The 27,530-nt window shown below is 54.3% G+C and overlaps 1 protein-coding gene across 2 annotated transcripts; it reads right to left on the bottom strand.

The window, feature by feature from the left end:
• Nucleotides 1-1,595: 1,595 nt before the first annotated feature.
• On the bottom strand, nucleotides 1,596-27,253 carry cs (citrate synthase). 2 transcript variants are annotated; one of them, XM_078536108.1, is made up of 10 exons: nucleotides 27,176-27,253; nucleotides 24,987-25,094; nucleotides 23,492-23,557; nucleotides 17,268-17,399; nucleotides 15,730-15,918; nucleotides 13,165-13,364; nucleotides 11,574-11,703; nucleotides 7,227-7,328; nucleotides 5,437-5,646; nucleotides 1,596-2,368 (listed from the first exon to the last, which is right to left on the bottom strand). In XM_078536108.1, the coding sequence occupies exons 2-10, from the start codon at nucleotides 24,987-24,989 to the stop codon at nucleotides 2,198-2,200; spliced, it is 1,203 nt and encodes a 400-aa protein (XP_078392234.1). In that variant the 5' UTR covers nucleotides 24,990-25,094; nucleotides 27,176-27,253; the 3' UTR covers nucleotides 1,596-2,197. The 2 variants fall into 2 exon arrangements, with proteins under 2 accessions (XP_078392234.1, XP_078392233.1); XM_078536107.1 differs by lacking the exon at nucleotides 1,596-2,368 and adding an exon at nucleotides 5,300-5,341 and having other exon boundaries at nucleotides 5,413-5,646; nucleotides 27,176-27,219.
• Between the last annotated feature and the right edge of the window lie 277 nt (nucleotides 27,254-27,530).

Raw genomic sequence — 27,530 nt, 5'->3', positions numbered from 1 at the left:
GCCAGCATTTATTGCCCATCGCTAATTGCCTGTTGTAATTCCCTGTTCAAAGGGCATGTAGGCCAGACCAGGTAAAGACTGAAGGACATTAGTGAACCAGATGGGTTTTTACAACAATCACTAGACTTTTAATTCCAGATTTTTGTTGAAATCAAATTCCACCATCTGCCGTGGTGGGATTCGATTCTGGGTCCTCCGGACCATTACCCTGGGTGTCGGGATTACTAGTCCAGTGGCAATACCACCACGCCACCACAGGTGTTGTCATGCATGAGTCACCAAAAGCTAGTATGCAGGTACAGCGAGTAATTAAGGCGGCTAATGGAATGCTATCCTTTATCACGAGAGAGATTGAAGATCAAAGTAAGGATGTAATGCTTCAGTTATACAGGGCATTGGTGAGACCACACCTCGAATACTGGGTGCAGTTCTGTCTTATTTAAGGAAGGATATAAATGCACTGGAGGAGGTTCAGAGCAGTTTTAATAGATTGATACCTGGAATGAGCGGGGTTGTCTTATGAGGAGAGATTGAACAGACTGGGCTTGTTTCCTCTAGAGTTTAGAAGAATGAGGGGTGACTTGATTGAAGTATATAAGATCCTGAATGGTCTTGACAAGGTGGACATCGGAAGGATGTTTCCTCTTGTGGATGAGTGCTGAACAAAGGGTCACTGTTTTAAAATTAGGGGCGGCCCTTTTAGTACAGAGATGAGGAGAAACATTTTCTGAGGGTTGTGCAACTTTGGAACTCTCTGCCTCAGAAGGCGTGGAGGCCAGGGAGGGTTGGGGGGGGGTCATTGAATATTTTTAAGACGGAGATAGATAGGCAGGGGAATCAGAGGTTATCGAGAGCAGATGGGAATGTGGAAATCGAAACACAAACAGAGCAGCCCTGATCTTATTGAATGGCAGAGCAGGCTCGAGGGGCTGAATGGCCTCCTCCTGTTCATCTCGTGAGGAAAGGTTGAGCAGGTTGGGGCCCTGTCCCCTGTTGGGAGTTTAGAAGAACGAGAGGTGATCTTATTGAAACAGATCAGATTCTGAGAGGAGGAGGGGGTTTGACAGGGTGGATGCTGAGAGGATGTTTCCCCCTCCCCCACCCTCGTGGGGGGAATCTAGATCGAGGGGGGAGGGGGGCACAGTTTCTAGAATAAGGGGTCTCCCATTGAAGACGGAGACGAGGAGGAATTTCTTCTCTCAGAGGGTGGTCAGTCTGTGGAATTCTCTCCCCCACCCCACCCAGAGAGAGCAGCGGAGGCCGGGTCAGTGAATATATTCGAGGCCGAGTTAGACGGGTTTCTGATCGACGAGGGGGTCGAAGTTTATCGGGGGGGGGGGGGGGGGGGGAGAGACAGGAAAGTGGAGTTCAGGCCACAACCAGACCAGACATGATCCTATTGAACAGGGGGGGGGGAGAGCAGGACCGAGGGGCCGAATGGTCTACTCCTGCTCCTATTTCTTACGATCTAGCCCTTCTTCCTTGTGAGGGTGGGGGGAGAGAAAGAGTGTGGAGTGTGGTAGAGAACAGGACACCGCCCCACCCCACCCCACCCCCCGAGACTCTGTACGAAAGCACCAGGCTCCTGAACGAGAGACAGTAATAAAAACATTTATTTATTTTTTTAAAGATTTAGAACAACCTGAGGCATGAGACATGATCAGTACATTTCCACAAATAAGCTTTTCCAGCTGTCTGTATGACCCTAGTGGAGAGGGGTGGGCGGGGGGGGCTGAAGTTCCAAGCGCTGGCTCATTGAGGGGGTGGTGGTGAAGTTTCTCGAAAGGAGTGTGTGTGCACTTGTGAGTCAGTCAGTCTGTCTGTCTGTGTCCGAACAGGCGGGTCAAGACAAAACAGCACGTACTTTACAAAACAAAAAATAAAAGCTTCAATACTTAAATTAACCTCGTTCCACTCAGGACTGTTATAACCTGCTTCCTCCCCTCTTCCTCATCCAGAAAAAACACACAAAACAAAAAATACATCTCATCCGTCAGGCTATCCTGTGTTCAGTGGGTTGAAAGCGCAGGTAAGAGCGCAAGTGTTGACATACGCACTGGGGCTATTGTGAGTGCTAGTTCCCTTACGTTGGGGGTGTGGGGGGGGGGGCGGGGGGGAGAGGAGGGGGTTTATTCCCCCCCCCCACCCCACCCCACACCCCCTCTTTGAACAGGTGCAGGGGGTTCTTCTCTCTCTTTTATCCAGACTTGGCGTCCACCAGCTGTATTAGCCCGTCCGTGCTCATGGACTTGGGTCTTTCTAGGGGGAAACCCAGAGCGCGGCTCCAGATCAGCTGCGAGAGGACACCAAGAGCCCGTGACACGCCGAACAGCACCGTGTAGTAGTTCATTTCTTTCATTCCGTAATACTGCGAGAGACAGAGAGAGAGAGGGAGAGAGAAAGGTACACGGCTGTTATAAAAAAAAGTCACACCAACGATTCGAACACACACACGCGGACAGGTACCAGCGGGGCACAGGGTGCAGCGCTCGAGGGCCACCACTAGATAGCAGCGGCGGATCACGGGCTTGGGAGTATCCCGACGGGAAAGACGAACGGTGCAGGGACCAGGGAGAAACGTTCCAGATTTCCACCCCTCCCGGGACATCACCCTGAACAGCCTGGCTATGGGGATTGAAGGCTCTGCCTCCTTGTTCCAGGCTACCCCAGCTCCCGGCCGGGGAGAGAGAACGTCGTCCGTCGCAGGCACCGAGAGTTAACGGTCAAAGCCAATGGTTTCGCTGGTCGGCGGGAGCAGCAGATTACAGGCCGTCTGGGGCAGACCGGGAGGGGTGAGACATGTAACCAGCTCCCCGCAGACTGCGTGTTCACACAGCCTCTTGGCAGCGCCGGATTTGAAGGCTGCTGTAATATTTCCGTCCCTCAGTCAGCAGGGGCAGCGCCAGCCCAAGGCCAGGTACAAGGACCGATGGCCCGTTATGCCCAGCCGATTGGAGCAGCCAGAGACTAGACCGTATTCCACCAGCCGGCACTGGCAAAACCCACAACACAACGTTTACTGCTGGATGGGATTCCCCAGCTGGGCAGCCAGCACCTACTGAACAATCCTCAGTGCGCCAATGACTACACTAACAACCAACTGAAGATAATCAGTCCAGCTGGTAATGTGGCTCATTCATACGCTTGTTAGACATAGTGAGGGACCCCCCTGCCACCCCAGCCCTGTCCTCTGCAAACAAAAGGAATATGTTCAAAGCCTTGAGCCCTATTTTTTGAATTACCCGGGCACTTGGGGAGCCTACAGTTCCCCGCTGCCTTCTCCATGGCAACAGCCTCAGCCAATCAGAGTCGAGTTGGCAACCAATCAGCACCCTTTTCTCCCGTAGTGTAAATTATAGTGATGCTTTGAAATTTGGCATTCTTGCATCTGTCCCCGCTGGAATCTCATGCAAGAATCTCTATGCTTGGAGCGAACTTATGACACGAGTGATGAATGCATTAACTTTAATTAACTAACCCCCATGGGATAGAATAGGTGCTGGGGCAGATGGACCACCAAACTGCCATGGCATTTGTTGCCCACCCCTAATTGCCCCTTCAGAAGGTGGGGGGTGAGCCGCCTTCTTGAACCGCTGCCGTCCCCGTGTGGTGTAGGTACACCCACGGCGCTGTTAGGGAGGGAGTTCCAGGAATTTGTCCGTGTGGTGTAGGTACACCCACGGCGCTGTTAGGGAGGGAGTTCCAGGATTTTGTCCCGTGTGGTGTAGGTATACCCACGGCGCTGTTAGAGAGGGAGTTCCAGGATTTTGTCCGTGTGGTGTAGGTACACCCACGCCGCTGTTAGGGAGGGAGTTCCAGGATTTTGTCCGTGTGGTGTAGGTACACCCACGGCGCTGTTAGGGAGGGAGTTCCAGGATTTTGTCCCGTGTGGTGTAGGTACACCCACGGCGCTGTTAGGGAGGGAGTTCCAGGATTTTGACCCAGCGACAGTGAAGGAACGGCCAATATATTCCCAAGTCAGGGTGGTGAGTGGCTCGGGAGGGGGAACTTGCAGGTGGTGGTGTTCCCCGTGTGTCTGCTGCCCTCGTCCTTCTAGATGGTAGAGGTCGTGAGTTTGGGCGGCGCTGTCGAAGGAGCCTTGGCGAGTTGCTGCAGTGCATCTTGTAGATGGTACACACACTGCTGCCCCTGTGCGTCAGTGGTGGAGGGAGTAAGTGTTTGAGCTAAGATAAGAGCAAAATGCTTCAGATGCTGGAAATCTGAAATAAAAACCAAGTGCCGGGAAAAGAGAAACAGAGATAACATTCTGAGTCCAATACGACTCCTCTTTGGAACCCGAAGTAGTTTAAGGGGGTGGACTGGGTGCTGATCAAGCGGGGCTGCTTTGTCCTAGACGGTGTCGAGTTTCGAGTGTTGTGGGAGCTGCACTCATCCATCACACTCCCGACTAGTACCTTGTGGACAGGCTCTGGGTGCTGCCTGGACCAGAGGCAGGAGGAGAGTGACTGACGTACGAATGGAATGGAACGAGCACCAGTTCGAGCATCGTTTCCAGGTGTCACACGCGGACAGTTGGTTTTACAGTGAGGATCGATGTAGCTGACGGTGTGTACGGGGTTTGAGACACAGGTCGGGGGGGGGGGACAAGCACACCTCCCTCTCTCCCTCTGCCCGTGGGTACTCACCTGTAGCAGTACTCCGCAGTTTGAGAGACAGGTCAGGTGGAGGACAAGCACACCTCCCTCTCCCTCTGCCTGTGGGTACTGACCTGTAGCAGGACTCCGCAGTTTGAGACAGGTCAGGGGGAGCCAGGGTACACCTCCCTCTCCCCGTGGGTACTGACCTGTAGCAGGACTCCGCAGTTTGAGAGACAGGTCAGGGGGGGCGAGGGTACACCTCCCTCTCCCTCTGCCCGTGGGTACTGACCTGTAGCAGGACTCCGCAGTTTGAGAGACAGGTCAGGGGGGGCGAGGGTACACCTCCCTCTCCCTCTCCCTGCCCGTGGGTACTGACCTGTAGCAGGACTCCGCAGTTTGAGAGACAGGTCAGGGGGAGGACAAGCACACCTCCCTCTCCCCGTGGGTACTGACCTGTAGCAGGACTCCGCAGTTTGAGAGACAGGTCAGGGGGAGGACAAGCACACCTCCCTCTGCCCGTGGGTACTGACCTGTAGCAGGACTCCGCAGTTTGAGAGACAGGTCAGGGGGAGGACAAGCACACCTCCCTCTGCCCGTGGGTACTGACCTGTAGCAGGACTCCGCAGTTTGAGAGACAGGTCAGGGGGAGGACAAGCACACCTCCCTCTCCCTGTGGGTACTCACCTGTAGCAGGACTCCGCAGTTTGAGAGACAGGTCAGGGGGAGGACAAGCACACCTCCCTCTGCCCGTGGGTACTGACCTGTAGCAGGACTCCGCAGTTTGAGAGACAGGTCAGGGGGAGGACAAGCACACCTCCCTCTGCCCGTGGGTACTGACCTGTAGCAGGACTCCGCTGTGTGCATCCACGTTGGGCCAGGGGTTCTTGGCTTTGCCCTGGTCCAGGAGGACCCCGGGGACGATCTTGTACAGCTGAGCCACCAGCTTGAACATGGGGTCGTTGGGCAGGTGCTTGAGGGCGAATTCCCTCTGGCAGGTGTATCGAGGGTCAGTCTTGCGAAGCACAGCGTGGCCATAGCCAGGAACCACCTGGAGCAGGGAGAGGGAGGATTCATTAACCACATTCAAACAAACCCAGGCCGCGGGGGAACCCAGTCACTCCCTTGGAAATTCATTTAATATGTCAGCGTCTAACTAATAAATAATAATCAGGGTCAATGCTGAGGGAGTGCCGCACTGTCAGAGGGTCAGCGCTGAGGGAGCGCCGCACTGTCGGAGGGTCAGCGCTGAGGGAGCGCCGCACTGTCGGAGGGTCAGCGCTGAGGGAGTGCCGCACTGTCGGAGGGTCAGCGCTGAGGGAGCGCCGCACTGTCGGAGGGTCAGTGCTGAGGGAGCGCGGCACTGTCGGAGGGTCATTGCCGAGGGAGCGCCGCAATTTGGAGGGTCAGTGCTGAGGGAGCGCCGCACTGTCGGAGGGTCAGTGCTGAGGGACCGCCGCGCTGTGGGAGGGTCAGCGCTGAGGGAGTGCCGCGCTGTGGGAGGGTCAGCGCTGAGGGAGCGCCGCTCTGTCGGAGGGTCAGTGCTGAGGGAGCGCCGCACTGTCGGAGGGTCAGTGCTGAGGGAGCGCCGCACCGTCGGAGGGTCAGTGCTGAGGGAGCGCCGCACTGTTGGAGGGTCAGTGCTGAGGGAGCGCCGCACTGTCGGAGGGTCAGTGCTGAGGGAGCACCGCACTGTCGGAGGGTCAGTGCTGAGGGAGCGCCGCACTGTCGGAGGGTCAGCGCTGAGGGAGCGCTACACTGTCGGAGGGTCAGCGCTGAGGGAGCGCCGTGCTGTCGGAGGGTCAGTGCTGAGGGAGCGCCGTGCTGTCGGAGGGTCAGTGCTGAGGGAGCGCCGCACTGTCGGAGGGTCAGTGCTGAGGGAGAGCTGCACTGTCGGAGGGTCAGCGCTGAGGGAGCGCCGCGCTGTCGGAGGGTCAGCGCTGAGGGAGCGCCGCGCTGTCGGAGGGTCAGTGCTGAGGGAGCGCCGCACTGTCGGAGGGTCAGTGCTGAGGGAGCGCCGCACTGTGGGAGGGTCAGCGCTGAGGGAGTGCCGCACTGTCGGAGGGTCAGTGCTGAGGGAGCGCCGCACTGTCGGAGGGTCAGTGCTGAGGGAGCGCCGCACTGTGGGAGGGTCAGCGCTGAGGGAGTGCCGCACTGTCAGAGGGTCAGCGCTGAGGGAGCGCCGCACTGTCGGAGGGACAACGCCACGCCGGCAAGTCAGTGCCGAGGGGATGCTGCATCTTTGGACGATCAGTGCCGAGGGGACACTGCGCCATCGGAGGATTATCTGGTCATTCTCACACTGCCCTGCGGGAGCTTGCTGTGTATGAACCCCGTCTGACACTTTTCCTACATCGGAACTGTTTTCAAAAAGAAACAGCATCGTTTCCTGTGAAGCGCTTTGGGACACCCAAGGTGGTGAAAGGCGCTATGTAAATGCAAGTCATTCGTCCCTCTGGTTTCTCAGTGTTGTAACAGCCTGCAAATGGCCGGATTGCCTCCTACTCTCTTAACCGATGTGTAATCCCAGCAGAGACGGGGAGTGTAAATATAGGAAACCACCCGGACAGGAGAGGGAGTAGTTCCTAATCTCCAAGCACCCTGGTTTATAAAGAGGCCAGTCCGACTCACCCGGCCAGAATTCAGCGTGTTCCAAATGAAGTCTCGCAGCTTCTCATCCGACACCTCACCGCCCAGCTCAGCCTGCAGGTTGGTCAGCCAGCCTAACACCTCCTAGAAAAGGGCAAGAAGCAGAGTATGGACATGTCCGTCAGTCTGGAAAAGCCTGCCTCAAACCTCCACCCCAGAAACATCGGCATGTGAGCTCACAAGATAAAACACACCGTGAACAAACAGGAGCGAGGGAAGGTCACACAGCCCCTCGAACTTCCTCATCCCTTCAATACCATCGAGGCTGGTCATCACCCTCGACTCCATTTACCTGCCCGCTCCCCCTCTCTCTCCCTGAGACCCCAGCCTTAAAACATCTTCAACGATGGGGCATCCACAACCCTCTGGGGTGGAGAATTCCACAGATTCACAGCCCTTTGAGTGTAGACATTTCTCCTCAGTTCAGTCCTAAACGACCAGCCCCTTATCCTGAGACTGTGCCCCCCTGTCTCTCTCGCGCGCCCCCCCAGCACCACATTCCGTGTTTTAGATTCCCCCCGACCAGCGGGAACGATCTCTCAGCGTCCACCCGGTCAAACTCCTTCAGGATCTTGTAGGTTTCGATGGGATCGCCTCTCGTTCTTCTAAACTCCAGAGAATATCGGCCCAGTTTACTCTGCCCCTCATCATCGGACACCCACACCGCCTCATCCCCAGGGACAATCTAGTGACCCTTCACTGCACCGTCTCCAACGCGAGTCTATCCTTCCTTAAATGCGGAGACCAAAACTGCACACAGTGCTCCAGATGTGGTCTCACCGACACCCTGTACAATTGTAGTAAGACTTAGAACAAAGAACAAAGAAAAGTACAGCACAGGAACAGGCCCTTCGGCCCTCCAAGCCTGCGCCGATCATATTGCCAATCAACTAAAACATTTTGCACTTCCGGGGTCCGTATCCCTCTATTCCCATCCTATTCATGTATTTGTCAAGCTGCCTCTTAAACAGCAATATCGTACCTGCTTCCACCACCTCCTCTGGCAGCGAATTCCAGACACTCACTACCCTCTGCGTAAAAAACTTGCCCCGCACATCTCCTCTATAGTTTTCTCCTCTCACCTTAAATCTATGTCCCCTAGTAATTGACTCTTCCACCCTGGGAAAAAGCTTCTGACTATCTACTCGGTCCATGCCACTCATCATTTTGTAAACTTCTATCAAGTCTCCCCTCAATCTCCGTCGCTCTAGTGAGAACAAACCGAGTTTCTCCAACCTCTCCTCATAGCTAATAACCTCCAGACCAGGCAGCATCCTGGTAAACCTCCTCTGCACCCTCTCCAACGCCTCCATATCCTTCTGGTAATGTGGCGACCAGAATTGCACGCCATATTCCAAGTGTGGCCTAACCAAGGTTCTATACAGCTGCAGCATGACTTCCCAGCTTTTATACTCAATACCCCTGCCAATGAAGGCAAACATGCCATATGCCTTCCTGACTACCTTATCCACCTGCATTGCCACTTTCAGTGACCTGTGGACCTGTACACCCAGATCCCTCTGTCCGTCGATGCACTTAAGGGTTCTGCCATTTACTGTATAACTCATACCTGTATTAGACCTTCCAAAATGCATTACCTCGCATTTGTCCGGATTAAACTCCATCTGCCATTTCTCCGCCCAAGTCTCCAACCGCTATATCCCATTGTATCCTTTGACAATCCTCTTCACTATCTGCAACTCCTCCAACCTTAGTGTCGTCTGCAAACTTACTAATTAGCCCAGTTACATTTTCCTCCAAATCATTTATGTATACTACAAACAGCAAAGGTCCCAGCACTGATCCCTGCGGAACTCCACTAGTCACAGCTCTCCATTCAGAAAAGCACCCTTCCACTGCTACCCTCTGACTTCTATGACCAAGCCAATTCTGTATTCATCTTGCCAGCTCACCTCTGATCCCGTGCGATTTTACCTTCTGTACCAGTATTTATTTTATCTTTGTACTTCTTTATATTTGTACTCCAATCCCTTTGTAATAAAGGTCAACATGTCATTTACCTTCCGAATTGCTTGCTGTACTTGCATTCTTGGCTTGTTTTGTGTTCCTCACATGAGTATACGTAGCCAAGTCTCCCCTCGAATGTGAACATTTCCACGTTTTTTGCCTGACCTGCTGAGTATTTGCAGCCCTTTCTTTCTGATTTCAGATTTCCAGTACCTGCAGTATTTTGGCTTTGTTTTACGAGTCTGACTGCCTCCCCATGTGCACGCCTGCCTCCCCATGTGCACGCCCACCCGCCCACCTGCCTCTCCCTGTCCATGTGTACGTTGGCCCTCGGCAGAGAGAAGCAATTCAGTGATCCTTCGCTGTACCGACTCCGACGCAAGTGCATCCTTTCTTAACTGCGGAGAGCAAAGCTGCGCACAGTGCTCCACAGCACTTCCCCAGCATGTTTGCTATCGGAGAAATCGAGAAGCCCCGAGTAAACGGAAGCACAGGTCCCTTAAACAGACTAACGCCAATCTGACAGAGACAGGCACGGCAGACTGAGACTCTTCATGCCTAACCCCACCGATTCCAGGATTGTTCAGCGAGCTTCACAATCGCCCTTTCCACAGAATCTCACAGCTCAGGAGGAGGCCATTCAGCCCATCGTCTCTGTGCCGGCTCTTTGAAATATCTATCCAATTAGTCCCCACCTCTCCACTCCCCCCTCCCAATACCCCTGCAAATTTTTACCCTTCCAGTATTTATCCGATTGCCCCCCTCCTATTGAATCTGCTTCCACCGCCCTTTCAGGCAGCGCCTTCCAGATCACAACAACTCGCTGTGTTTATAAAAAATAATTCTCCTCATCTCCCCCCCACCCCCCCCTCTGGTTCTTGACAATGCCCAGGCTTGGGGTGGGGTGGGGTCAGGGTTTACCAATAATGCTCCCCCAGTGCTTATAGGGGCTAACTGCACATCTCGGGCAATTAACAATCCCCTACCCCCATTTGCTACGATAGAACAGGGAGCAACATTTTTTTTATGCATTCACGGGATGTGGGTGTCTCTGGCTGGGCCCAGCATTTATTGCCCATCCCTAATTGCCCCTTGAGAAGGTGGGGGGTGAGCCGCCTTCTTGAGCCGCTGCAGTCCCCGTGTGGTGTAGGTACACCCACGGTGCTGTTAGGGAGGGAGTTCCAGGATTTTGACCCGGCGACAGTGAAGGAACGGCCGTTATATTCCCAAGTCGAGATGGTGAGTGGCTCGGGAGGGGAACTTGCAGGTGGTGGTGTTCCCTGTGTGTCTGCTGCCCTTGTCCTTCTAGATGGTAGAGGTCATGGGTTTGGGCGGCGCTGTCGAAGGAGCCTTTGGCGAGTTGCTGCAGTGTATCTTGTAGATGGTGGGAGTGAATGTTTGTGGTGCCAATCGAATGGGCTTTGTCCTGGACAGTATCAAGCTTCTTCAGTGCTGTATTCAGTGTTGGACTCATCTAGGCAAGTGGGGAGTATTCCATCACAATCCTGATTTGTGCCTTATAGATGGTGGACAGGCTTTGGGGAGTCAGGAGGTGAGTGACTCTCCGCAGGATTCCCAGCCTCTGAACTGCTTTTGTAGCCACAGTATTTATATGGCTAGTCCAGTTCAGTTTCTGGTCAATGGTAACCCCCAGGATGTTGATAGTGGGGGATTCTGTGGGAGGTAATGCCCTTGAATGTCATGGGGTGATGGTTGGAGTCTCACTTGTTGGAGATGGCCATTGCCTGGCACTTGTGTGGCGTGAATGTCACTTGCCACTTGTCAGCCCAAGCCTGGATATTGTCCAGGTCTTGCTGCATTTGGACATGGATGCTTCAGTATCTGAGGAGTCGCGAATGGTGCTGAATATTGTGCAATCATCAGCGAACATCCCCACTTCTGACCTTATGATGGAAGGAAGGTCATTGATGAAGCAGCTGAAGATGGTTGGGCCAAGGACACTACCCTGAGGAACTCCTGCAGTGATGTCCTGGAGCTGAGATGACTGACCTCCAACAACCACAACCATCTTCCTTTGTGCTATTTTGCGCGTGTTCTCTTTCAGGCAACTTAGTGAACACTTTACACCCTGGATGTTGATAAAGAGAGTCCTCTGAAGTACCCTGACATTTACATGGCAAAACAAGTTAAAGATCGATCGTGTGAGTGCACATGAAGCAGTAAGGGAGCTTGAAGAGTGAACAACCAGGCTCATTCTGAGTCATTACCATCGTATGTGAGATTCACGTACATCAACACCAATTGTAGCTTTAAAACTTCCACAGGGTCCCCCGTCCAACAAACACCCAGTTTACTGTCAGGCACAAGGACAAGGGCAGCCCTGGTTTGAACGCTCCCTACCTGATTGGCGAGCCCATGAAGGGGTCCGGCCAGTCCGTTCATCGCCGCCCCGAAGCACAGATAGGGGTCAGAGAGAGCGCTGCCCACCAGGTGGCTGGTGTGAGCACTGACATTACCACCCTCGTGATCACTGTGGGAAAGGAAAGCGTGTGTCACTATGAGAAGGCAAGTTAAACAGATCACAGTCCCATTTGAAAATAAACCTGAGCCGGCCGTGTCAAATAGCTGAGCCCCGACTGCCCTCAGGCCAGCACCGCCCTCCCACCACCTCCAGCCCCTCGGCCACCACCCCCCCCCCGGACCCTCAGGCCAGCACCGCCCTCCCACCACGTCCAGCCCCTCGGCCACCCCCAGCCAGCACACCCCCCACACCCACCTCCTCCGGCCCTCAGGCCAGCACCACCCTCAGCCCCTCGACCACCCCCAGCCAGCACACCCCCCACCCCCCCAGGCCAGCACCGCCCTCCCACCACCCCTCCAGCCCCTCGACCACCCCCAGCCAGCACACCCCCCACCCACCCCCCCGGCCTTCAGGCCAGCACCACCCTCCCACCACCTCCAGCCCCTCGACCACCCCCAGCCAGCACACCCCCCACCCCCCCAGGCCAGCACCGCCCTCCCACCACCCCTCCAGCCCCTCGACCACCCCCAGCCAGCACACCCCCACGCCCCGGCCAGCACACCCCCCACCACCCCCCACCCCGCCCCGGCCCTCAGGCCAGCACCGCCCTCCCACCGCCCCCAGTTCCTCGACCACTCCCAGCCAGCACACCCCCCACCCCCCCGGACCCCCAACCAGCACACACCGCAACCCCCCCGGACCCTCAGGCCAGCACCTCCACCCCCCTGGCCCTCAGGCCAGCACCGCCCTCCCACCACCTCCAGCCCCTCGACCACCTCCAGCCAGCACACACCACCCCCCCCCACCAAACCCCGGACCCCGGCCCTCAGACCAACACCCCCACCCCCCGGCCAGCTCCCGCGGGGAGCGCGGAGAATGTGGGACTCGCTCCCACAGGGAGTGGGGGAGAATGTGGGACTCGCTCCCACGGGGAGTGGGGGAGAAGGTGGGACTCGCTCCCACGGGGAGTGGGGGAGAATGTGGGACTCGCTCCCACGGGGAGTGGGGGAGAATGTGGGACTCGCTCCCACGGGGAGTGGGGGAGAATGTGGGACTTGCTCCCACGGGGAGTGGGGGAGAATGTGGGACTCGCTCCCACGGGGAGTGGGGGAGAATGTGGGACTCGCTCCCACGGGGAGTGGGGGAGAATGTGGGACTCGCTCCCACGGGGAGCGGGGGAGAATGTGGGACTCGCTCCCACGGGGAGCGGGGGAGAATGTGGGACTCGCTCCCACGGGGAGCGGGGGAGAATGTGGGACTCGCTCCCACGGGGAGCGGGGGAGAATGTGGGACTCGCTCCCACGGGGAGCGGGGGAGAATGTGGGACCGAATGGCCCCTGTGCTCGTAAAATCTGAAGCAATTCTACATAAAAGCAAACACCGAAACAAACAGAACCTCTCTAACACCGTCACAGGGGGCTAACGCCAAGCCGCTGCAGGGACAGGGAGCGAGTGGGATGGGACACTGACCTGTGAATGGTGAGGTACAGTCTCATCAAGTCTGTGAACTCGGGTTGTGTGTAACCCAGCATGTTGGTGAAGTTGTGGGACCAGTCGAGCTTGGGGTCGATGGCTCCGATACTGCTGCCCTCTCTGTACAGGTTCCGGTAGATCTTTGACGCCACACAGGGCAGTTTAGCAATCAGATCCATCGAATCCTCGTAGATAAACTACAGGAGTGGGAGAGAGAGAGAGTTAACCCTCTGTTCACCAAGTTAGAGTCATGTCTGACCATATCAAGTCCTGGGGTTTTGGGGAAAGAATTATCAACATTTATATATCACATTTTCACATCCTCAGAATACCCCCACTGACAATGAATTACTTTCCAAGTGCAATCACCACTTAAGCTCAGGAAGGGGAGGCGAGGCGAGGCAACCCTGTGGCGCACAGCAGGATCCCACAAACAGCAAAGGAGATTTTCTTTCAAGAGAAAGACGGCACAGGTGACCCGTATTCAACAGCGTGCGTCAAGCGAGAAATACCTCCCAGCTACCTCCTCACGCCACGGGCAGGAGAACGCTCGCCCGAGCCACGGAGATGGGGCAGGTGGCACCTCGTCCCAAAGGGGACGGAGCCTCTGGCAATGCGGCACTCCCCTGGTGCGGCGCTCCGGAGCGTCAGCCGAGGGCAGCACTCGGTGGACCACAGGTCAATCCTCAGCCCAGGGTAGGAGGCCCATGTCCTCAGGAAGCCCGATGCACACAGACAGGGGTTAGTGTGGTGAGCGGAAGGCAATCATTACAATAGAATTATTCCTCACTGGATTCCTGAGCACAAACAACAAAACCGTGCTAATGGCACCACTGTCTGTGTATGTAGAGTCCAGATGTAAAGGGTTCAGTTACATGGTGAAGCTATGGCCCTGTGACATATCAGGATGATGCTTGCCCAGTCTGAAATGTACTCCTGAATTGTCTGACAACTTTTGAAGGTTTTCACACAGGCGATAGGTTAGTTTCTTCCTGGACAAGACACCTAGCCACCTGCAGCACAGGGGAAACCTGCTTGCAGAGTCGTGCAGGTGCGCACTACACATTCACCACCAAAGCTTGGTGCCCAATGTCTGTCCTGGGCTGTCACTACTTCTGCCCATTGACTGTCACTGATGGTTTAGCACAGAATACACAGCAGGTCAGTGCTTATTTATAGCCGTGCTACATTCTGCGAGACATTCCAGCAAGTCTGTTCACCGAAACACCGTCCCACAACATGTGTGGAGGACAACACATGGCCAGGCTCATTCTGTGAGTCTATCAGAACAGCAAACAGGGGAGCTAAGGGACTGAGGATTTCCCCTCAACAGCCGGCCAGATGATCCAACAGCCCAGGCACGGGTTTAGAACTAAACTGGAATTAAATTAACTTAAAACACCTCAGTTTTCAAATCTCTCCGTGGCCTCCTCGTACCCTCCCTATCTCTGTAACCTCCTCCAGCCCCTACAACCCTCCCTATCTCTGTAACCTCCTCCAGTCCCTACAACCCTCCCTATCTCTGTAACCTCCTCCAGTCCCAACAACCCTCCCTATCTCTGTAACCTCCTCCAGCCCCTACAACCCTCCCTATCTCTGTAACCTCCTCCAGCCCCTACAACCCTCCCTATCTCTGTAACCTCCTCCAGCCCCTACAACCCTCCCTATCTCTTTAACCTCCTCCAGCCCCTACAACCCTCCCTATCTCTGTAACCTCCTCCAGCCCCTACAACCCTCCCTATCTCTGTAACCTCCTCCAGCCCCAACAACCCTCCCTATCTCTGTAACCTCCTCCAGCCCCTACAACCCTCCCTATCTCTGTAACCTCCTCCAGTCCCTACAACCCTGCCTATCTCTGTAGCCTCCTCCAGCCCCTACAATCCTCCCTATCTCTGTAACCTCCTCCAGCCCGCTACAACTCTCCCTGTCTCTGTAACCTCCTCCAACCCCTACAACCCTCCCTATCTCTGTAACCTCCTCCAGCCCCTACAACCCTCCCTATCTCTAACTTCCTCCAGCCCCTACGACCCTCCCCATCTCTGTAACCTCCTCCAGCCCCTACAACCCTCCCTATCTCTGTAACCTCCTCCAGCCCCTACAACCCTCCCTATCTCTGTAACCTCCTCCAGCCCCTACAACCCTCCCTATCTCTGTAACCTCCTCCAGCCCCTCCAACCCTCCCTATCTCTGTAACCTCCTCCAGTTCCTACAACCCTCCCTATCTCTGTAACCTCCTCCTGTCCCTACAACCCTCCCTATCTCTGTAGCCTCCTCCAGCCCCTACAACCCTCCCTATCTCTGTAACCTCCTCCAGCCCCTACGACCCTCCCTATCTCTGTAGCCTCCTCCAGCCCCTACAACCCTCCCTATCTCTGTAACCTCCTCCAGCCCCTACAACCCTCCCTATCTCTGTAACCTCCTCCAGCCCCTACAACCCTCCCTATCTCTGTAACCAACACTGTGGGACAGACTGTTACAGGGCGAGCGCTTGAGACAGGCGAGTGCGTAAAAGCGTTTCCTGCCCCGGGGAGCTTTGCCGGGAGAAAATGGTGCGGCGAGTACCTCCCAGTATTTTGTCTTGCTGACTCCCTCGGAGTAGGCGCGGGCGAAGCTGCTCTCGCTGTTGAGTGCTGTGACCGCGGCGCTGAGCTGGGACATCGGGTGCAGGTTGTTCGGGAAGTTGTCCAGCATCGTGACGACGTGCGATGGCAAAGCAGCTCGCTTGGCCCATTCCTGAGACACCCAGTTGGTCTGCGTGGAGGAAACGGAACAAAAAAAACACACTCAGCGGTGAACGGACAAGCAGGTTCGGCCGGCCCACCCCCCTCACCTCCCCCCCGTTCCTATTTCTCACATGTTCACTAGCAGAGCCCTCGCAAAACACGTGCAGTCAGGTTAGTACCTTCATCGCAGGGTTTGTAGCTACGCTTTCGCCAGGTAAAACTTTGCACTCTGGAAAAGGGGCTGTGTAAAGCTGGACGATATTTCAGGACAGGCCCGGCGCACAAGTATCGTCAAGGGCCCTGCCTCGTGACTTGTGTTTATAGTCAGAGATATCGGAGTCGAATTGGGGACTGTTCTCTCCCGAGTTGAAAAGGTGGGGAGAGCTCAGCGCGATTCGAGGAACCAACACCCCATTTCCTCCAAATTTCCCTGCTTTATCAGTTCAGCACCTGCCACTGGAGACAACGGCTTCCTAACCGGCTCCGTGGCCAAGTCTGTGGGGGGTTAGGAGTCAAGGTCCGGAGCAGCATTATAACCGCTCAATCTTTGAGTCTAAGTTTGTGCGGTGACCTGCAACTGGAGCTCCACCATGTTAAAAACTCCAGGAGGTACGAGACTGTGAACGCAAGGGAAGGTTCACTGGGCTGATCCCTGGGACGAAGGGGGGTTTGTCTCACGGGGAAAGGTTGAGCAGGTTGGGGCCCTGTCCCCCGTTGGGAGTTTAGAAGAACGAGAGCTGATCTTATTGAAACAGATCAGATTCTGAGGGGTAGGAGGGGGGCTTGACAGGGTGGATGCTGAGAGGATGTGACCCACCCCCATCGTGGGGGGAATCTAGAACGAGGGAGGCACAGTTTCAGAATGAGGGGTCAGTGTAGCTCTCTTAATGACACATTCCCTGGCACCGTTCAGCCTTTCCTAACTGCAGGTCGAGGATCCCTTATCTGTAAATCCGAAATGCAAACACGTCCCGCTTTTTGTGAACCTCATCGACCCTCAGGGCAGGAAGTCCAGGTGTTTGTCTGCACTGTTTACCTTCTGATAGGTACCCTGTATCTCTGATTCAGCGATAGCGCTGACTTTTCCAGCCATTTGACTTATCGGAGGATGAGAGCCAGCGTTGGGCTTAAGGCGACAGTAACGCAAGTTTCTACGCAGCACCCGAAAACCGAAGCGATCCGAAATCCCACAGCGGAATGGGCTCCGAGGGTTTAGGACGAAGGATACTCGAGCTGTGGCCAGTCTTGTTGCACGGCTTTGGTTAGGATTGAGGTAGCCGTCCGAGCCCCTTAGCTAAGTAACAGAGGAGCTTATAGAACGGCCGTCTAACCCGACGCACTGTTCAGCACGGCAAGACGACAGGCAAGGTCCATTACCTGCTCCTGTGTGGGGATTTCTCCGGTGACGAGCAGCCAGAACAATCCCTCGGGAAGGGGCTCCTGTCCCCCAGGTGCCTTTGGTAGAAGCTTCTGGCACTCCGGTATGCTGTAGCCACGGAAACGAATACCCTGGCCCAAAAGGTAAAAAGACGAGGTCAGAAACACACGCGCAAGGCTCTGCCGGTTCAAACCTGCCGGTCAAAGGCAAGGCTCCCAACACCGCCACCCGGCGGGCAGGCCGTGCTAACCCGAACTGCAGGGTCGGGGCTGGGCGGATTTCAGCCCAGAGGGTCTAGAGACTTCCCCGAGCGGGAGAAAGAGAGAAACTCACATTCATTGCTTCACTTCAGACAGCTTCGGAGGGTACAGCAGGTTTGTAATACTACGGCAGGGGGAAGGGGGAAGGGGGAAGTGGGGGTGAGGCAGTGGCGTAGTGGTATTGTCACTCGACGGGTATTCCAGACTCTCAGGGTAACTCTCCAGGGACCCGGGTTCGAATCTCACCACGGCAGATGGTGGAATTTGAATTCAACAAAAATCTGGAATTAAAACTCTGATGGTGACCACGAAACCATTATCGTAAAAACCCATCTGGTTCACTAATGTCCCCTTTAGGGAAGGATATCTGCCGACCTTACCCGGTCTGGCCCTACACCTGACTCCAGGCCCACAGCAATGTGGTTGGTGCTTAAATTGACCTCTGAATAAGGGGCAATTAGGGATGGGCAATACATGTCGGCCTAGCCAGCGACGCCCACATCCCATGAACGAATAAAAAAACCTTCTGCACTGGTAAACCGCAGTTAGGGTTAGGGTTAACACGGTCTGTTACACTGGTAAACCACGGTTACGGTTAGCAGGGTCTGTTACACTGGTAAACCGCAGTTAGGGTTAGGGTTAACACGGTCTGTTACACTGGTAAACCGCAGTTAGGGTTAGCACGGTCTGTTACACTGGTAAACCGCAGTTAGGGTTAGGGTTAGCACGGTCTGTTACACTGGTAAACCGCAGTTAGGGTTAGGGTTAGCACGGTCTGTTACACTGGTAAACCGCAGTTAGGGTTAGGGTTAGCACGGTCTGTTACACTGGTAAACCGCAGTTAGGGTTAGGGTTAGGACGGTCTGTTACACTGGTAAACCACAGTTAGGGTTAGGGTTAGCATGGTCTGTTACACTAGTAAACCGCAGTTAGGGTTAGGGTTAGCACGGTCTGTTCCACTGGTAAACCGGAGTTAGGGTTAGGGTTAGCACGGTCTGTTACACTGGTAAACCGCAGTTAGGGTTAGGGTTAGCACGGTCTGTTACACTGGTAAACCGCAGTTAGGGTTAGGGTTAGCACGGTCTGTTACACTGGTAAACCACAGTTAGGGTTACGGTTAGCAGGGTCTGTTACACTGGTAAACCGCAGTTAGGGTTAGGGTTAGCACGGTCTGTTACACTGGTAAACCGCAGTTAGGGTTAGCACGGTCTGTTACACTGGTAAACCGCAGTTAGGGTTAGCACGGTCTGTTACACTGGTAAACCGCAGTTAGGGTTAGGGTTAGCACGGTCTGTTACACTGGTAAACCGCAGTTAGGGTTAGGGTTAGCACGGTCTGTTACACTGGTAAACCGCAGTTAGGATTAGCACGGTCTGTTACACTGGTAAACCGCAGTTAGGGTTAGGGTTAGCACGGTCCGTTACACTGGTAAACCGCAGTTAGGGGTAGAGTTAGCATGGTCCGTTACACTGCTAAACCGCAGTTAGGGGTAGGGTTAGCACGGTCTGTTACACTGGTAAACCGCGGTTACGGTTAGCAGGGTCTGCTACACTGGTAAACCGCAGTTAGGGTTAGCACGGTCTGTTACACTGGTAAACCGCGGTTACGGTTAGCAGGGTCTGCTACACTGGTAAACCGCAGTTAGGGTTAACACGGTCTGTTACACTGGTAAACCGCAGTTAGGGTTAGCACGGTCTGTTACACTGGTAAACCACAGTTAGGGTTAGGATTAGCACGGTCTGTTACACTGGTAAACCGCAGTTAGGGTTAACACGGTCTGTTACACTGGTAAACCGCAGTTAGGGTTAGGGTTAGCACGGTCTGTTACACTGGTAAACCGCAGGTAGGGTTAGGGTTAGCACGGTCTGTTACACTGGTAAACCGCAGTTAGGGTTAGGGTTAGCACGGTCTGTTACACTGGTAAACCGCAGTTAGGGTTAGGGTTAGCACGGTCTGTTGCACTGGTAAACCGCAGTTAGGGTTAGGACGGTCTGTTACACTGGTAAACCGAAGTTAGGGTTAGGGTTAGCACGGTCTGTTACACTGGTAAACCGCAGTTAGGGTTAGCATGGTCTGTTACACTGGTAAACCGCAGTTAGGGTTAGGGTTAGCACGGTCTGTTACACTGGTAAACCGCAGTTAGGGTTACGGTTAGCACGGTCTGTTACACTGGTAAACCGCAGTTAGGGTTAGGGTTAGCACGGTCTGTTACACTGGTAAACCGCAGTTAGGGTTAGCACGGTCTGTTACACTGGTAAACCGCAGTTAGGGTTAGGGTTAACATGGTCTGTTACACTGGTAAACCGCAGTTAGGGTTAGCACGGTCTGTTACACTGGTAAACCACAGTTAGGGTTAGGGTTAGCACGGTCTGTTACACTGGTGAACCGCAGTTAGGGTTAGCACGGTCTGTTACACTGGTAAACCACAGTTAGGGTTAGGGTTAGCACGGTCTGTTACACTGGTAAACCGCAGTTAGGGTTAGGGTTAGCACGGTCTGTTACACTGGTAAACCGCAGTTAGGGTTAGCACGGTCTGTTACACTGGTAAACCGCAGTTAGGGTTAGGGTTAGCACGGTCTGTTACACTGGTAAACCGCAGTTAGGGTTAGGGTTAGCACGGTCCGTTACACTGGTAAACCGCAGTTAGGGGTAGGGTTAGCATGGTCTGTTACACTGGTAAACCGCAGTTAGGGTTAGGGTTAGCACGGTCTGTTACACTGGTAAACCGCAGTTAGGGTTAGGGTTAGCACGGTCTGTTACACTGGTAAACCGCAGTTAGGGTTAGGGTTAGCACGGTCTGTTACACTGGTAAACCGCAGTTAGGGTTAGCACGGTCTGTTACACTGGTAAACCACAGTTAGGGTTAGGGTTAGCACGGTCTGTTACACTGGTAAACCGCAGTTAGGGTTAGCACGGTCTGTTACACTGGTAAACCGCAGTTAGGGTTAGGGTTAGCACGGTCCGTTACACTGGTAAACCGCAGTTAGGGGTAGCACGGTCTGTTACACTGGTAAACCGCAGTTAGGGTTAGCATGGTCCGTTACACTGGTAAACCGCAGTTAGGGTTAGGGTTAGCACGGTCTGTTACACTGGTAAACCGCAGTTAGGGGTAGGGTTAGCATGGTCCGTTACACTGGTAAACCGCAGTTAGGGTTAGCACGGTCCGTTACACTGGTAAACCGCAGTTAGGGTTAACACGGTCTGTTACACTGGTAAACCGCAGTTAGGGGTAGGGTTAGCACGGTCTGTTACACTGGAAAACCGCGGTTACGGTTAGCAGGGTCTGTTACACTGGTAAACCGCAGTTAGGGTTAACACGGTCTGTTACACTTGTAAACCGCAGCCAGGGTTAGGGTTAGTACGATCTGCTACACTGGTAAACCGCAGTTAGGGTTAGCACGGTCTGTTACACTGGTAAACCGCGGTTACGGTTAGCAGGGTCTGCTACACTGGTAAACCGCAGTTAGGGTTAGCACGGTCTGTTACACTGGTAAACCGCGGTTACGGTTAGCAGGGTCTGCTACACTGGTAAACCGCAGTTAGGGTTAACACAGTCTGTTACACTGGTAAACCGCAGTCAGGGTTAGGGTTAGTACGATCTGCTACACTGGTAAACCGCAGTTAGGGTTAGGGTTAGAGTTAGCACGGTCTGTTACACTGGTAAACTGCAGTTAGGGTTAGGGTTAGCACGGTCTGTTACACTGGTAAACCGCAGTTAGGGTTAGCACGGTCTGTTACACTGGTAAACCGCAGTTAGGGTTAGCACGGTCTGTTACACTGGTAAACCGCAGTTAGGGTTAGCACGGTTTGTTACACTGGTAAACCGCAGTTAGGGTTAGGGTTAACACGGTCTGTTACACTGGTAAACCGCAGTTAGGGTTAGGGTTAGCACGGTCTGTTACACTGGTAAACCGCAGTTAGGGTTAGCACGGTCTGTTACACTGGTAAACCACAGTTAGGGTTAGCACGGTCTGTTACACTGGTAAACCGCAGTTAGGGTTAGGGTTAGCACGGTCTGTAACACTGGTAAACCGCAGTTAGGGTTAGGGTTAACACGGTCTGTTACACTGGTAAACCGCAGTTAGGGTTAGCACGGTCTGTTACACTGGTAAACCGCAGTTAGGGTTAGGGTTAGCACGGTCTGTTACACTGGTAAACCGCAGTTAGGGTTAGGGTTAGCACCGTCTGTTACACTGGTAAACCGCAGTTAGGGTTAGCACGGTCTGTTACACTGGTAAACCGCAGTTAGGGTTAGGGTTAGCACGGTCTGTTACACTGGTAAACCGCAGTTAGGGTTAGCACGGTCTGTTACACTGGTAAACCGCAGTTAGGGTTAGCACTGTCTGTTACACTGGTAAACCGCAGTTAGGGTTAGCACGGTCTGTTACACTGGTAAACCGCAGTTAGGGTTAGCACGGTCTGTTACACTGGTAAACCGCAGTCAGGTTTAGCGTTAGCATGGTCTGTTACACTGGTAAACCGCAGTTAGGGTTAGGGTTAGCACGGTCTGTTACACTGGTAAACCGCAGTCAGGTTTAGCGTTAGCACGGTCTGTTACACTGGTAAACCGCAGTTAGGGTTAGCACGGTCTGTTACACTGGTAAACCGCAGTTAGGGTTAGCACGGTCTGTTACACTGGTAAACCGCAGTCAGGTTTAGCGTTAGCACGGTCTGTTACACTGGTAAACCGCAGTTAGGGTTAGCACGGTCTGTTACACTGGTAAACCGCAGTTAGGGTTAGCACGGTCTGTTACACTGGTAAACCGCAGTTAGGGTTAGCACGGTCTGTTACACCGGAAAACCTCTTCCAGCCCCATGACTCTGGGAACTCTGAATTCTTGCAATTCTGGGCCCCAATGCACACCCACCGAATCCATTTGTTCTACTGTCCCCTGATTCTGCCTTCAGATGCCTGGGCCCCAAGCTCTGGAGCTCCCTCCCTAAACCTTGCCGTCTATCTCCATCGAGATATTCCTGAACACCTGCCTCTCTGGCCCACCTGTCTGAATATCTGCTGCTGTGGCTTGGGCTCAAACCGTCCCTGCGAGGTGCCTTCGGACGCTGTACTCTGCTCAAGGCGCCGTATAAATGCAGGACCTTGCTGAATCTTCTCCTGTTTCTGGCTGAGATCTGCTGCAGTGCCAACAATACCCAAGGTTTAGCAAGTTCCCCTCCCAGCCACTCACCATCCCGACTTGGAAATATATCGGCCATTCCTTCGCTGTCGCTGGGTCAAAATCCTGGAACTCCTTCCCTAACAGTGCTGTGGGTGTACCTACACCACACGGACAAAATCCTGGAACTCCCTAACAGCGCCGTGGGTGTACCTACACCACAGGGACAAAATCCTGGAACTCCCTCCCTAACAGCGCCGTGGGTGTACCTACACCACAGGGACAAAATCCTGGAACTCCCTCCCTAACAGCGCTGTGGGTGTACCTACACCACACGGACAAAATCCTGGAACTCCCTCCCTAACAGCGGCGTGGGTGTACCTACACCACAGGGATAAAATCCTGGAACTCCCTCCCTAACAGCACCGTGGGTGTACCTACACCACACGGACAAAATCCTGGAACTCCCTCCCTAACAGCGCTGTGGGTGTACCTACACCACACGGACAAAATCCTGGAACTCCCTCCCTCACAGCGCTGTGGGTGTACCTACACCACACGGGGACTGCAGCGGTTCAAGAAGGCAGCTCACCCCCCACCTTCTCAAGGGGCAATTAGGGATGGGCAATAAATGCTGGACCCAGCCCAGAGACACCCACATCCATGAAAGAATAAAAACAGCTATGGATCTGTGCACCCCGGTCAGTAAAGTTAGATGAGAATGGGAGATGAGCCTGACCTCTTAAAGGACAGGTGATTCCCAGTCCAGGATCAGGACTGCTTTACAATGCAGGGCAACGCGTAACACTAACCACGCGCAGGGAAACTCTGCAAGCAACAGCTTTGTACCTCGTCTGGGTCCAGTACAGACGTTTCATACACCAAGCCCTTCATTCCTCGCATCCCACCGTACATCTGTAGGGGGTAATAACAAAAAATAAACATAAACCAATCAGCACACGGTTACAATCTTCAAAACCGAATTCAACTGGGAAAAGGGGTGGTCATTCAGCCATTGGAGGCTGTGCCTGCCATACAAACGATGACAGCTGATCAGGAACAGGACAGAGACAGGCGGATTATCAGGAACTACGCCTGACGCTGGTGGTTATAATAATGGACCACCCTTAAAAGTGAGCTAAGAGCTTAGGGGCTGATTTCCCCCCAATTGGTGACGAGGCTGCTATCTGCACGTTACACACACACACGTCCCCTCCCACCAGACCACACACACACCCACCCTCCCCACACTCACACCCACCCCACCCCGCACACACACCCACCCCCACCCATCCCACCACTCACCCCCACCCACCAGACTACACACACACCCTCCCACCAGACCACACACACATCCTCCCACCAGACCACACACATCCTCCCACCAGACCACACACACATCCTCCCACCAGACCACACACGCCCCCACCCACCAGACCACACACACACCCTCCCCACTCACCCCACCACGCACACACCCACCCTCCCCACCACGCACACACCCATCCCCACCCACCCCACCAAGCACACCCCCCACAAACACGCAGAGACCCACTTCCCCCCCCACAAACACACATGCCCAACCCCCCCCAGAAACACACACAATCCCCCAACCCCCCCAGAAATACTCTCACACCCAACTCCCCCAGAAACACACACACACCCAAACCCCCCTACAAACACACACACACCCCCAAACCCCCCTCAGAAACACACGCACCCCCAAACCCCCCTACAAACACACACACATCCCCAAACCCCCCCATAAACATACACACACCTCCAAACCCCCACAGAAACACACACACCCCCCCAACCCCACCAGAAACATACACACATTCCCCCCCCAACCCCCAGCCACACGCGCACTAACACACACTCACCATCCTGACTTGGAAATATATCGGCTGTTCCTTCACTGTCGCTGGATCAAAATCCTGGAACTCCCTCCCTAACAGCGCCGTGGGTGTACCTACACCACACACGGGACAAAATCCTGGAACTCCCTCCCTAACAGCGCCGTGGGTGTACCTACACCACACACGGGACAAAATCCTGGAACTCCCTCCCTAACAGCGCCGTGGGTGTACCTACACCACACGGACAAAATCCCGGAACTCCCTCCCTAACAGCGCCGTGGGTGTACCTACACCACACACGGGGACTGCAGCGGTTTAGGGAGGCAGCTCACCCCCAATTTCTCAAGGGGCAATTAGGGATGGGCAACAAATGCTGGGCCCAGACCAGCGACACCCACATCCCGCGAACGAATGAAACAAAGTATTACTCCTGCCTTCCACCCCCCTCCCGACCCCAACAATCAGAAACATATGTAAATCCATACCATCTCCACACTGATTTGTCCAATCACTGTTTTGCCATATTGCTGCCTGAATGCTTTGATCCTGGATTGCTCCTTCGGGATAAGGTCAGCGAGAGCCTCCTTCAAATTCTAGGAAGACGAAAGGCCATGTTAAATGTTTCGTGCGAGACAGATGGGATCCAGCGCCCCTTCCCTCGCTTCAACAGCAGTGTCGCCCTTTGCATTTTGGCACCTTCACACCAGGGGGGGGTCAAGCAACAAATCAATCTCCAGGCTACGGCTCAGATACAGGGTGAAGCTACACCCCTGCACGCTCCACCACTGACTCTCCTCCAACCTCAGGGTGCTCGGCGAGTCACACTGCCTGGGATGTGGGAGGGTGTGGTGGTGGGGCGGGGGAAGGGGGTCCAGAATTAGGGGACAGCTTAAAAACCAGAGGTGGGAGGGGGGGAGTGGTCTCCCATGTAGGACTGAGACGAGGAGGAATTTCTACTCAGTCTGTAGAATTCTCTCTCCCCCACCCCACCACCCACAGAGAGCAGCGGAGGCCGGGTCAGTGAATATATTTGAGGCTGAGTTAGACGGGTTTCTGATCGACGAGGGAGTCGAGGGTTATAGGGGGGTGTGGGGAGAGAGACAGGAAAGTGGAGCTAAGGCCACAATGGGGGAGGCAGTGGCATAGTGGTACTGTCACAGAGACCCAGGGTAACGCTCTGGGGACCCGGGTTCGAATCCCACCACGGCAGATGGTGAAATTTGAATTCAATAACAGTCTGGAATAAAAAGGTCTGACGATGACCATGAAACTGTTGTCGATTGTTGTAAAAACTCGTCTGGTTCACTAATGTCCCCTTTAGGGGAGGGAAATCTGCCGTCCCTACCCAGTCTGGCCCTACACATGACTCCAGACCCACAGCTATGTGGTTGATACTTAAAAATGCCCTCTGAACAAGGGGCAATTGGGGATGGGCAATAAATGCTGGCCTGGCCCACACCCCAGAACACCAATTTTTTTAAAAAAATCAGATCAGCCACGATGTTATCGACCAACGGACCAGGCTCGAATGGCCTACTCCTGCTTCCTGTGGCCATTCTGCCTGCCGTGCCTGTGCTGACCCTAAACTTCTGCCTGGCCAGCATGTCATTTTTTTTCCAGTTCCCACTCTAAATGGCCCTTTGCAGTCCGAACGGAACTGAGCACCGCGGCTGCTCCTGCACTGCAGGGGATGCACCAACACCAGAAATAAGTTGCAAGGAACAGAAGAGAACGTGTCATTCAGCCTGGCATTCTACGTCGAGTTTGAGCCCAGATTCTCCCGTCATAAGAATGACAATGATATAGATTTCCTCTTCGGAAATAAAAAAACAGGAAACGGAAAAAGGTGGTACGATAAACCTTCATGACGCACTGGTTAGGCTCTCAGCTGGAGAATCATGTCCCCAATCCCGGGCCCCGCACTTCAGGAAGGATGTCGAGGGTCTCGGAGAGGGTGCAGAGGGAGATTTACCTGAACGGGACCCTGGGGGTGGAGATGAGGGGACTTCAGTTCACGTGGAGGGACTGGAGAAGCTGGGATTGTTCTCCTTAGAGCAGAGAAGGTTAAGGGAGGGGATTGAATCGAGGCGTTCAAAATCACGAAGGGGGGGGGTTTGGGGTAGAGTAGGAGAGGGAGAGACTGTTTCCCAGTGGGCGGGAGGGTCGGTAACCAGAGGGGACACAGATTGAAGAGAATCGGGAACAGAGCCTGAGGTGGAGATGAGGGGAATTATTTTTTATAAACACAGCGAGTTGTTGTGATCTGGAAGGCGCTGCCTGAAAGGGCGGTGGAAGCAGATTCAATAGGAAATAAGGAGGGATAAGTGGATCGATCTTTCAAAGAGCTGGCACAGACATGATGGGCCAAATGGCCTCCCCTTCTGTGCTGCATCGTTCTCTGATACTGTCGGCCTGCAGCCTTTGCCCTGCATCCTCCCAGTGCATACTCCGTTCTTGATTCCGATGGTAAAGGTGTTTTAAAAAAAAACAAACAGCTTAAAAGTTCAGGCAGCAGCTCCTCACCGGACAGAGGGGAGGCGGGTGGAGAGGGAGGAGGAGGAGAACGCCAACATTGACAATGGTAACGACACTACACGCCCGCCTTTGCTCTTTGCCCACTGTCGGTTTCAAAGCAGACCTGGGCTGATCGAGATGTAGAAAACCGAATACTCACCAACGAAGTGCTTTTATTCCTTGCAGCAACTATGACACACGCAGTGTTCTGTAAAAGACAAACACATTTCTGTTTCAGTTCACTCTGTACGGAGGTCTCCCCATCATCAACAAGGGGTCGTTACAGCAGGGCGCAAACTTCGGGAAGTGGGGGCAAAATAACCCCCCCCCTCCCCCCCGAGTCACAAACGGAGTTCCACAATGCCAAGCGAGGACCCGGGATCGGCTCCCTGTCGTGGGTGAGGTTAAAATTCACACACAGCGAACGGAACAGGCAGCTGTGGGGCAACCAGAGGTGAGGAAACACCAGAGCAATGTGACCTGCTGTCACTGGCTGCACCTCCTCCAAACTGTGA

Source organism: Cetorhinus maximus, unplaced genomic scaffold, assembly GCF_964194155.1.
Source record: "Cetorhinus maximus unplaced genomic scaffold, sCetMax3.hap1.1 HAP1_SCAFFOLD_900, whole genome shotgun sequence".
NCBI lineage: Eukaryota > Metazoa > Chordata > Chondrichthyes > Lamniformes > Cetorhinidae > Cetorhinus > Cetorhinus maximus.
The sequence above is the reverse complement of the archived record's forward strand: the minus strand, read 5'-3'. Positions and strand labels throughout refer to the sequence as shown.

What these genes read in the sequence shown, in the direction of transcription:
- cs (XM_078536108.1), bottom strand. An exon ending in GCAAGACAAAATACTGGGAG is followed by an intron (nt 13,365 to 15,729) that starts GTACTCGCCGCA and finishes CCACTCCTGTAG; the next exon opens with TTTATCTACGAGGATTCGAT. An exon ending in CTGTACCTCACCATTCACAG is followed by an intron (nt 11,704 to 13,164) that starts GTCAGTGTCCCA and finishes CCTTTCCCACAG; the next exon opens with TGATCACGAGGGTGGTAATG.